We start from the raw sequence: 11,178 nt of genomic DNA, 5'->3' as shown, positions 1-11,178 counted from the left end.
CCTCTGGGTCAGGAATCAATCACTCTCTGCCAGGAATCAATCACTCTCTGTCAGGAATCAATCCCGCTGTGTCGCTCCTGGGCTGAGAAATCACCGAGTTCGTGCCTCTCACATTCCGTATCCCAAATTTCTCTCCTTCCAGATGACTCTTCCACCAAAGTGGACGTGAAGGAGCCCTTGGAGGCGGATGCCAGCACTTTGTAAGTGAGCCCTGGAGCCGGGATTAACCCCGGATCCACTGCCGTGGGCACGGGGGGAAGCTCAGCCCGGCCCCGCTGGGCCTCGGCGGGTGTTGGCACAGATCCTGTCCAGGCTTGGATTGTCCTGCCCTCAGCATTCCAGGGAAAGTCACGTCCACAGCGAGCAGTGCCTGTGTCAGCACAGCACGGGGGTGGTGGCTGATCAGCCCTGCTGGAGCTGGGAGAAGGGTTTTCCCAAAAAACCCCTTCGTTTGGGAAACTTTTCTCTCCTGGATCGCTGGAAACCTCTGTAGCGTTCGTGGGATGAAATCCCAACACACAATCCATTGGTCAACATGGAGGGGCGCCCTTGGAATAGCCAATATTGAGGGATGCTCTTGGAATGTCCAACGCTGAGGGATGTTCTTGGAGTGTCCAACATGGAGGGATGCTCTTGAAATGTTTAACATGAAGGAATTATGAACACTATTGGAAATTTGCAGCTTTAGCCCCAAAATGAGGAGTTTGGGGATTTTTCCCTGTGCTGTTCCCAACGAGGAAGCACCTGGAGGGATAATTCCCTGTGTGGGGCTCCGTTGTCACGGTGTCACCAAACCAATGTTTGGCTCCACAGGGTCCTCGGACCTGGAGGTTCCAGAATCATGGAATATCCTGGGCTGGGAGGGACCCCCAAGGATCAGAGCCCGGCTCCTGGCCCTGCACAGCCCGCCCCAAAATTCCCACCCCCACGTGGCTCCCCACCCCTCCGGCCCCTCCATGCCCGAGGAGCTCCCGAGAACTCACCCTGTTCCGTGTCAGTTCCTTCCCAGACACCCTGGAGGCAGGAGACACATCCCCATCCTCGTTCTCGGCGCGCCCGTCCCCGCACGTGACCACGGCGAGCGAGAGCGAGCTCAGCACCACGGCCACCGAGCTGCTCCAGGACTACATGATGACGGTGGGGGCTCGGGGACTGGGGAGCGGGACCCTCGGGGTGCTGGGATGATCCTGCGATTTGGGACCGGGACCCTCGGGGCGCTGGGATGATCCTGGGATTTGGGACCGGGACCCTCGGGGCGTTGGGATGATCCTGGGATTTGGGACTGGGACCCTCGGGGCGCTGGGATGATCCTGGGATTTGGGACCGGGACCCTCGGGGCGTTGGGATGATCCTGGGATTTGGGACTGGAACCCTCGGGGCACTGGGATGCTCCTGGGATTTGGGATCGCGACGCTCGGGGCATTGGGATGCTCCTGGGATCTCGGATTGTGGCCTCAGAGGGAGGGATGTGGGGTGTAGGAGCAGCTCGACCTCCTTCCCAGCCAGGCTGGGCCGGGAGGGCCTGGCTGTGGGCTCGTGTCGTGGAACCTTGGAGTGGTTTGGGTGGGAAGGGAACCTACAGATCATCCAGTTCCACCCCGTGCTGTGGGCAAGGACACCTTCCACCCTCCCAAGTTTCTCCAAGCCCCGTCCAACCTGGCCTTGAACAATTCCAGAGGTGGGGCAGCCACAGCTTGTCTCAGAAATCCACTTCAGTCCCTCACCACCCTCACACCATTTCTTGCCAATATCCCATCTGAATCTCCACTTTTCCAGTGGGAAGCCGTTCCCCGTGTCCTGTCCCTCCAGGCCTTGTCCCCAGTCCCTCTCCAGCTCTCCTGGAGCCCCTTCAGGCCCTGCCAGGGGCTCTCAGCTCTCCCTGGAGCCTTCTCTTCTCCAGGGGAACCCCCCCAGCTCTCCCAGCCTGGCTCCAGAGCAGAGGGGCTCCAGCCCTGGCAGCATCTCCGGGGCCTCCTCTGGACTCTCTCCATCTCCCACAGGAGCATCCCCCACTCTGTCTCCTTCCCCCTGTCCAAAGTCATCCCTATCCATAAGTCCCAGCCCCAGCAACACCCAGAGCCTGTCCCTGCTTTCCCATCGGGATGAGGGGGTCCCTGGCTGCAACCAGTGCCATTCCCAAGCCTCCCCCCATTCCCAAGCCCCGGTGCCATGAGTGCTGTCCCCCAGCTCCGGACCAAGCTGTCCTCCCAGGAGATCCAGCAGTTTGCCATGCTGCTCCACGAGTACCGCAACGGGGCCTCCATCCACGAGTTCTGCATCAACCTCAAGCAGCTCTACGGGGACAGCAGGAAATTCCTGCTCCTGGGTGAGTGCAGGAGAGCTCCAGGGATGGGCACTGGGTGCTACGGGACAGGCGGTGGGGTGGGACTGAGGGGGGAAAGGGTCGGGGCACAGGGAGACCTTGGGGTCACCACACGAGGGGAATGTCTCAATCCACCACTCCTGTGGAGATTCCTCCTTCCTGGGCCATCTGTTTCAGCCTATCCTGGTTTGAGTCCCTGCCTCAGAGCTGTTCCCTGTTCTCTCCTGGCTGTGGAGCACCTGGGAACCTCCTGCCAACCTGGGAGTCTCTCCCAGACCTGGGAACCTCCTCCAGAACAAGGGAATCTTCTCCAGACCAGGGAACTTAACACAGACCTGGGAACCTCCCCCAGACCTGGGAAATCTCCAGGCCAGGGAATCTCCTCCCAACCTGGGAATTTCCTCCAGACCTGGGACATTTAAATAACCTGGGCTTACACACCTGGATCCTCTCACCTGGCCTTTACTATCCAAGGAAAAACAGGCCAGGAGTTTAAAATCCTGACAGGATAGGAACAGCTTGTCTGACTGCACCCAGGGCCTCCCTCCTGGCCTCTAATATCCCAGGAAAACAGACCAGGAATTTCAAATCCCCCCAGGATGGAAGCAGTGTGTCTCACCTGGGCCCTGCTGGCCCCTGGGGACACCGAGGGGACAGGGCAGATGTCCCTGACGGGACAAATTATTGGCATAAGCTCAGCAAAGCCGAGCAAGGAGTCAGGTGAGGAATTAGATCCTTTGGAGTTTGGAAAATCCCCCTTGGGCCGGATTTTGCCCTCAGGTCCCAGGTGTGAATGGGAGACCCTGGAGCTCCCCGTCCCCCCAGAGAGGCTCCCGGGCTCTCCCGGAAGGCTCAGGAGCCTCGGGAACACCGTGCAGTGAGAACCCCACGGGTACCTGCCCTGAGTGCACATCTCCACGTCCCACGCTCTGTCCGTGCTCTCTCCCGGCTCCAGGCCTGCGTCCCTTCATCCCGGAGAAGGACAGCCAGCACTTCGAGAACTTCCTGGAGACCATCGGGGTGAAGGACGGGCGCGGGATCATCACGGACAGCTTCGGGCGCTACCGCCGCTCCCTCGGCGCCGCCTCCGCCTCCAACGGCACCGGCGCCGCCGGCAGCTCCGACGAGCAGTCGGTGCCCTCGGAGGAGGACGAGTGGGACAGGATGATCTCCCACATCAGCAGCGACATCGAGGCGCTGGGCTGCAGCCTGGACAGGGACTCGTCCTGAGGGAATGGGGCTGGACACGGGGGGCCGGGACACGGAGCTGCTCCCAGGGGCAACACGGAGCTGCCCCCGGGGGGATCCCGGCCCGGCCCTCGGAGGGACACCGGGACACGGAGGTGCCTTTGGGGGGGACGTGGAACATGGACCTGCCCCTGGGGGAACACGGAGCTGTCCTTGGAGGGACACCAGGATGTGGAGCTGCTCCTGAGGAGAACACGGAGCTGCCTTTAGGGGAGACATGGAGCTGCCCCTGGGGGTACTCTGGGACATGGAGCTGCCCCTGGGGGTACCCCGGGACATGGAACATGGAGCTGCCCCTGGGGACCCCAGAGTGGCCCTCGGAGGGACCCAAGAACACCAACCTGTGCCCTCAGGTGGGGGGACATGGACCTGCCCTTGGAGGGTCCCAGAACATGGATTCTTCTGCAGGACCTGGGGGCTCCAACAGGATGGATTCACTCTCCTGGCCTCATTAACAGCTCCAGGGGCAGGAATGGCTCCGGTGTGGATTTGGAGGGGCAGAGCTGGATTTGGGGTTTGGATTTTTGGGGACAGATCTCTTTCTGAGCATCGAGGTTTCCTTCCAAGGGGATGGATCTCCCCGGAGGATGGATCTGCTCTTGAGCATCCAGATCTCTTCCTGAGGGGCCGGGCCCGCTCCCTCCCCAGTTTACAGTTTGCACAGCAGGTCCCCCATAACTCCCCCCCGACCCCCCTAATGAAGTTTTGCCACAATGTGAATCATTTCACCCTCTCGGCCCTGCTGTCGGAACATTCCAGAACGTTCTGGCTCCCCCAGATTCCCCACAATCACCCCCTGCCCATCCCGGTGGTCCTGGTGGGGGCAGGAGCTCGGGGGGGGCTGCTGGGGCACCCCAGGACCCCCAGAGCTGATCCAGGACCCCCCTTCTATCTGCACCCCTGATGGGAGTCCCACCTTGGGGGGGTCCCTATATGGGATGGGGGGTCCCAGTTAATCCCACAGCCACACCAGAGGGGTGCTGCCCCCTCCGTGGGTGCCCGGGGGGGGGACTGGGCCCCTCCACCCAGAGGCAGACACTGACTCAGCAGTTTGGGGGATCCCGCAGCTCCAGCACATTCCAGAGGCTTCAGCCCCAAATCCCCCGCAGTGCCTTTAACCCCTCTGCTCCCAGTGCCCACCAGTTCACCAACTCCCTTAACTGGTGTGTCCCCAGTTCACCAACTCCCTTAACTGCTGTGTCCCCAGTTCACCAGCACCCTTAACTGGTGTGTCCCCAGTTCACCAACTCCCTTAACTGGTGTGTCCCCAGTTCACCAACTCCCTTAACTGGTGTGTCCCCAGTTCACCAACTCCCTTAACTGGTGTGTCCCCAGTTCACCAGCACCCTCACTGGTGTGTCCCCAGTTCACCAGCACCCTTAACTGGTGTGTCCCCAGTTCACCAGCACCCTTAACTGGTGTGTCCCCAGTTCACCAGCTCCCTTAACTGGTGTGTCCCCAGTTCACCAGCAGCCTCACTGGTGTGTCCCCAGTTCACCAGCAGCCTCACTGGTGTGTCCCCAGTTCACCAGCTCCCTCACTGGTGTGTCCCCAGTTCACCAGCACCCTCACTGGTGTGTCCTGCCCCCTTTACCGTTACTTTTACTGGTGTCCCCTTTCTCCCTTTACCCTTAGTGATGTCTTCTCCCCCTCACCCTTAACTGGTGACCCCCCCCTCTCCTCCGGGGGGGTCCCCCAGCCCCAGCTCCTCCTCCCCCTGGAATTTGGGGGTGCTGGAAGCTGAGTGATCCCGGGGACTCACCTGGGGGGCACAGAGGGGGCCCCTCCGAGAGCCTTCCCATTCCCAGGCCAAGAAACTGGGCGCAGGAAGGGGGGGGGCAAAGCAGGGGGACCCCGGGTCCCTGGGATTTGGGGAGCAGGAATTCCCTCCCTCAGAGCTGGGGGAGTTTCCTTCCCATCATTAAACCCTTTGGGAAATTGGGAATTTCAGGAAAACCCCCATTTTTGACAGGATCCAGAGAGCTCCTGACAGCTCATGGGGGAGCAGGAGGTGTTTTTATATTTCCATGGGAAAGGGGATTAAATTCTGGGAGTGAGGCAGAGCTGCAGTGTCCTGGCAGGTCTCTGCCACACCCCCATTGTCCCCCTAAAGTTGGGGGGGGTAAACCCTGACCCCCAATGGTGTTGGGAGCACCCTGGGGTGCTGCCACCCCTGACCCCCAGCACCATGAGAGCCCCAAAACCTGCCCACCCTGCTGTCCCTCCACCTCCCCATCCTGGTTACAACCCCCTGTGCCCCCCCCACCTCACTGCTGGAAAAGGGGCTCCCCAGACCCCCCAAAATCATCACAGGGGGGGCCAAGTGCAATCCAAGGGGTGCAGGAGGCCTTTATTGAGCGGTCCAGGGGGGGAGGAGGAGGATGGGGGGCAGGAGGAAGGATTTGGGGGGGCTCTGTGCATCTATACAGGGGGGCCAGGCCAGCCCTGGCCGCTACATGGTCAGTTCCTGCGGGAGAGAGGGCGAGTCAGGGACCCCCAGGACACCCCAGTCCCGCTGGGGAGGGGTCCCAGCCCCCAGCAGGGAGGGTCCCAGCCCCCAGCAGGGAGGGTCCCAGCCCCCAGCAGGGAGGGTCCCAGCCCATCCCACTCACCATGATGGCGTTGACGATGTCGTTGTTGTTGTGCCGCAGGGCCCGCACGGCTTTGGGGCGGGACACGTTGGCCTGGGCCATCACCAGCTCGATGTCCCGCACCTCCAGCCCCGTCTCGTCCACCTGGGGGGGGCACAGGGCTGTCACCCCCCGAAGGCACCCACCCAGAGCTTCGGGGGTCCCCCAGCACCCACCCCGGGAGCCCCTCTGTGTCCCCTCCCAGGGCACACCACACTGGCCAGGGCCATCCCCAGCTCCGTGTCCTGCCCCTCCAGCCCCGTCCTGTCCCCCCCATAACACCCCACAGGACCCTGGGGGTCCCTCTGCACACCTCAGGGACTCCCCCCGTGCCCCTCCCAGGGCACAAGACCATAACCTGAGCCACCCCCGGCTCCGTGTCCTCCTGTTCCTCCAGCCCTATCCCCCCCACCTGGGGGAGGAACAGCTCCGTTACCCCCCCATGTCACCCCCCGGGGGTCCCCGAGCCCCCCCAGCACCCACCTCCTCCTCCTCCTCGCTCTCCTCCTTGATGGCGAGGGCGGGGGCCGTGTCTGTCACCAGGGCCGAGTGTTCCAGCGGCACCTTGAACTTCTCGGCCGCCGCTTTGTGCACTTGCTGGGACAGGTCCTCGATCTGGGGGGCACAGGGGGTCACTGCCGGCCTCCCCCGGGCAGGGACACCCCCCCACACACACCTCGGACCCCCGAGCCCACCTTGGCCTCCCCGAAGACGATGTAGATGTCGGAGGCGGGGCTCTTGAACACGTCGGGCTTGGAGATGACGAACAGGATGTTCTTGGACTTGCGGATGGTGATGCGGGTGACGCCGTGGATCTGCCGCAGCCCCAGCTTGGACATGGCCTGGGGGCGCGGGGGGCACAGGGTGACCCCCTGCACAGCAGCCCGGGGGGGCTCCAGCCCCCACAGCGACACCCCAAATCCCCGGGATAACGGGGAAACCCGGGATGGGGGATGGAGGACATTGTCCCTGGCACGGCCAGGATGGGACCCCCAACCCAGGGTGGGAACCCCCAGACCCTCCCCAGTGTGGCCTGGAGAACCCCCTGGAGTGGGGGCTTGAACCCCAACACCCCAGAACTAACCGCCCCAAAAACCCATGGTGAAATAAGGACCCCAACCCCATGGGTGAGCCCAACCCCAACCCAGTGTGACCTGGGGACCCCCAGAGTGGGGACCAGGCCCCCAGCACCCCAGGACTGACCCCCCTGCCCGAACCCTGGGATGGGGATCCCAACCCCACATAGGGACCCCCGTTCCCAGTGGGACCCCCCACCTTCCGGGCCTTCTTCTCGCTCCGGCTCTGCTTGGCCTTGCTCAGCGGTTCCTCTCCGGGGCCGAGCGCGTGGCCCAGGGGCACCTGCAGAGAGGGGGGTCAGGGGGGCCCCCAGCACCCCCGGGGGGTCCCACCAACCCCGACCCCCCAAACCTCCACCTGGGGCTGGGCGGGGGGCGGCTCCGAGCCCTCGGGCTCCTCCAGCTCCGGGATGGACTCGTCGTTGCTCTCGGATTCGTTCCCGGACCCTGGGAATGAAGGGGGGCAGTGAGAGGGGCCCCGGACCCCCCAAGCCCGGGGGTACCCAGGGCCCCCCCTCACCTCGGTGGTTGGGCTGGCAGCGCTGGGGGGCCGGGTCGGCCCGGGGGGTCTCAGCCTCGCTGGACGAGCTCGACTCGGACTGCAGAGACCCCCGGGGGGGCCCCCGGCCCCCCCCAGCCCCCGGCCCTGCCGCTCGGCCCCGGGGCTCCGGCTCCTTCTGCGGGGGGGGCTGGGGGGCTGCGGGGGGACGGGGGGCTGAGCCCAAGGGTCCCCAAAACTCCTCTGGGGGGTCAAACCCCCTGCTCACCCCCATCACCCACCCCGGGACGCCCCCAAAGGCACATCCTCCCCCCCCAGGTGCCCACCCTGGTGCCAAGAAATACCCCGGGAGGGGGGCTGAGCTGGGGGGTGGGGAAACCTCCCATGGGGGTGAACCCCCCTGCTCACCCCCATCACCCACCCGGGAACAACAACCCCCCCAAAGGCACTCCCAGCCCCCCCAAGCGCCCACCCTGGCCCCACACAGTCCCCTATGGCAGTGGGGGGGGCTGAGCTGGGGGGCCCCCAAAACCCCTTCATAGGGCTGAACCCCCCCAGAGACCCTCCCCAGCCCCCCCCGGGTGATGCCCACCCCAGACCCACAGCCACGGAGGAATCTGGGGGGTGTCTCTTACCTTCGAGGTGCTTCCTGGAGGGGGGCAGCCCCGGGGGGGGCTCCTGGCCGGGGAGGGGCCCGGGGGGGGCCGGGGCCAGCAGGGACACGGCGGCGGGAGGAGGCACTTGGCTGAGTTTGGGGGGCGCAGGGCGGGGGGGCTCGGGGGGGGGCGGCTTCTGGGGGGGCCCCTGCTGAGCCCCCACAGCGGGAAGGGGGCTGGAGGAGCCCCCCCCCACCGCCTCCTCCTTCTGCTGCTGCTGCTGCTCAGGGGGAGCTGGGGGGGATCTTGGGGGGCCGGGGGGGCTTGGGGGGCCACCCTCCCCCGGGACTTTGGCATCGGTGCCCCCCTCAGTGGGGCCGGGGGGCTCAGGGCCCGGCCGGGGGGTGGGGGGCTCCTGCAGGGGCGGGGGCAGGTCCCCGAGGGCCCCCCGGGGCAGGGCAGTGACCCCCGGGCCGGCCCCACGCCCCGAAAAGGCACCGGGTGGTGGGAGCAGCTCGGGGGGGGCCAGGGGGGTCCCCACAAACACCTCCCGCTCCGAGGCCGTGAACAGCGGGGGGGGGGCTGCGGGACCCTCATCATCCTCCTCCCCCTTCTCTTCTGCCTCTTCCTCCTCTGACGGCCCCCTGAGGGCACAGGGGGGGCCGGGGGTCCCGGGGGGGTGTGGGGTCCCGGGGGGGCGTGGGGGGCCCTCCCTGGCGCTGTTGAGGCTGGAGATGGGGTGGGATTGAGAAGCATCCGGCAGCTCCAGGGACGAGCCCTCGGGCGAGGCGGTGGCCACGTCCCCCCACCCTTTGGGGGGCTCGGGGACCTCCCCGGGGGGCTGTGACAGCGACCCCTGTGATGGGGGACACGGGAGGGCAGCCGGGGGCTCGTGGGACAGGGTCACCTCAGCTGCCAGCACCACGGGGGACACGGGCTGGGGGCTCGGGGTCACCGGGGCACTGGCCATGGTGGCCACCGGGCTGGGGGTCACTGGGGTCACCGGGGCACTGGCCGTGGTGGCCACCGGGCTGGGGGTCACCAGGTCAGTGGCTGCATCATCCGGCGGGGTTGGTGTCACCGGTGTCAGTGGCTCGGTGTCCCCGGTGTCCATCAGGCTGCAGGTCACTGGTGTCACTGGGGCAGTGGCTGCAGTGTCCATCTCATCCAGCGGGGTTGGTGTCACCGGTGTCACCAGGTTGGTGGCCACAGTGTCCATCAGGGTGGTTGTCACTGATGTCAGCACGTCAGTGACCACAGCATCCTTCAGGGTGGATGTCACCGGTGTCACCAGGGCAGCGTCCACAGTGTCCATCTTGTCCAGCAGGCTGGGAGTCACTGGTGTCACCGGGTCAGTGGCTGCAGTGTCCATCTCATCTGGTGGGCTTGCTGTCACTCGTGTCACCGGGTCAGTGGCCGCAGTGTCCGGCGGGGTTGGTGTCACCAAGTTGGTGGCCACTGTGTTCAGCTCATCTGGGGGGCTCGTTGTCAGCAGGTCAGTGTCCACAGCGTCCATCTCATCCAGGGGGGTCGGTGTCACCGGTGTCACCAGGTCGGTGGCCGTGCTGTCCATCAGGTCAGGCGTCACTGGTGTCAACCCTGCAGTGCCTGCAGCGTCCGGCTCATCCAGTGGGGTTGGTGTCACCATGTCAGTGGCCACAGTGTCCAGCTCATCCAACGGGCTGGGTGTCACCAGTGTCACCAGCTCAGTGGCCGCAGTGTCCGGTGGGCTGGGTGCCACTGGGCCGGTGGCCGTGCTGTCCATCAGGCTGGGTGTCACCAGCGTCCCCAGATCAGTGTCCGGCTCATCCAGAGGGGTCGGTGTCACCGGTGTCACCATGGCAGTGGCCATAGTGTCTGGCTCACCGGGCGGGCTGGGTGTCACCGGGCTGGTGGCCACAGTGTCCATCTCATCCAGGAGGATTGGTGCCACACCAATGGTGTCACCTGGTGTCACCAGGTCAGCGCCCACGGTGTCCATCAGGCTGGGGGTCACCGGTGTCTCCAGGTCAGCGCCCACGGTGTCCATCAGGCTGGGGGTCACCGGTGTCTCCAGGTCAGTGCCCACGGTGTCCATCAGGCTGGGGGTCACCGGTGTCTCCAGGTCAGTGCCCACGGTGTCCATCAGGCTGGGGGTCACCGGTGTCTCCAGGTCAGTGTCCAGCCCAGGTGTCGCTGATGTCCCCAGGTCAGTCTCCGCAGTGTCCACCAGGCCGGGTGTCACTGGTGTCACCTCCTCAGTGGCCGCAGTGTCCGTCTCATCCCGGGGGATCGGTGTCACCGACGTCCCCAGGCTGGTGGCCGCGGTGTCCGGCTCACTGTGGCCATCAGTGCTCCCTGCTCTCCCTGTGCCGAGCTTGAGGTCACTGTCACCATCGCTGTCACCCCCAGGGCTGTCCCGGGGCTCCCCGTTGGCCCCCCTCAGCCGGAGGCTCTGGGGGTCCCTGGCGCAGGGCCCGGGGCTCTGGGGGACACCGACTGTCACCGCTGGCTCCGTGCAAGGTCCCTGTCCCGGCGATGCCGCTCCAGAACTTTCTGCCACCTCCTGGGGGGGCTCCAGGGGGGACCACGCCTCCACCGTGGGGACAAAGGCGTGGCCGTCCTGCTCCGTGTGCCCCCTGGGCAGTCCCGGGGGGGTCCCCGCAGACCCGGGGCCCGTCCCCTCTGCGGGGGGGTGACACGGGGACCCGGCGTGAAGGTGGAGCTCGATGCCGGGGGTGCCCGTGGGGGCGGTGGGGGTGCCCGGGGGGGTGCCCGGGGGGGTGCCCGGGGGGGTGCCCGGGGGGGTGCCCGGGGGGGTGCCCGG

General features: G+C 65.6%; 2 protein-coding genes across 3 annotated transcripts in view; one reads left to right on the top strand and one right to left on the bottom strand.

The window, feature by feature from the left end:
* Positions 1–4,299, top strand: part of CCM2 (CCM2 scaffolding protein) — a 13,368-nt gene extending 9,069 nt beyond the window's left edge. For both annotated transcript variants that reach the window (XM_017836855.1, XM_017836857.1), the window contains exons 7-10: positions 143–200; positions 999–1,137; positions 2,188–2,326; positions 3,279–4,299. In XM_017836855.1, the coding sequence (XP_017692344.1) occupies positions 143–200; positions 999–1,137; positions 2,188–2,326; positions 3,279–3,553 (611 nt within the window). In that variant the 3' untranslated portion in view covers positions 3,554–4,299. The remainder of the gene's footprint in view (positions 1–142; positions 201–998; positions 1,138–2,187; positions 2,327–3,278) is intronic.
* Positions 4,300–5,908: 1,609 nt separating this feature from the next.
* NACAD (NAC alpha domain containing) overlaps positions 5,909–11,178 on the bottom strand; it is an 8,048-nt gene continuing 2,778 nt past the window's right edge. Inside the window, exons 2-8 of the mRNA XM_017836822.1 lie at positions 8,412–11,036; positions 7,636–7,724; positions 7,477–7,560; positions 6,897–7,043; positions 6,685–6,816; positions 6,184–6,306; positions 5,909–6,038 (exon numbers count right to left, since the gene is read on the bottom strand). Coding sequence (XP_017692311.1) covers positions 6,024–6,038; positions 6,184–6,306; positions 6,685–6,816; positions 6,897–7,043; positions 7,477–7,560; positions 7,636–7,724; positions 8,412–11,036 — 3,215 coding nt within the window. The 3' untranslated portion in view covers positions 5,909–6,023. The remainder of the gene's footprint in view (positions 6,039–6,183; positions 6,307–6,684; positions 6,817–6,896; positions 7,044–7,476; positions 7,561–7,635; positions 7,725–8,411; positions 11,037–11,178) is intronic.

The sequence above is a fragment of the Lepidothrix coronata genome, unplaced genomic scaffold (assembly GCF_001604755.1).
Source record: "Lepidothrix coronata isolate B3197 unplaced genomic scaffold, Lepidothrix_coronata-1.0 Scaffold285, whole genome shotgun sequence".
In the NCBI taxonomy this organism is placed as follows: Eukaryota; Metazoa; Chordata; class Aves; order Passeriformes; family Pipridae; genus Lepidothrix; species Lepidothrix coronata.
This window is presented reverse-complemented; position numbering and strand designations above follow the sequence as displayed.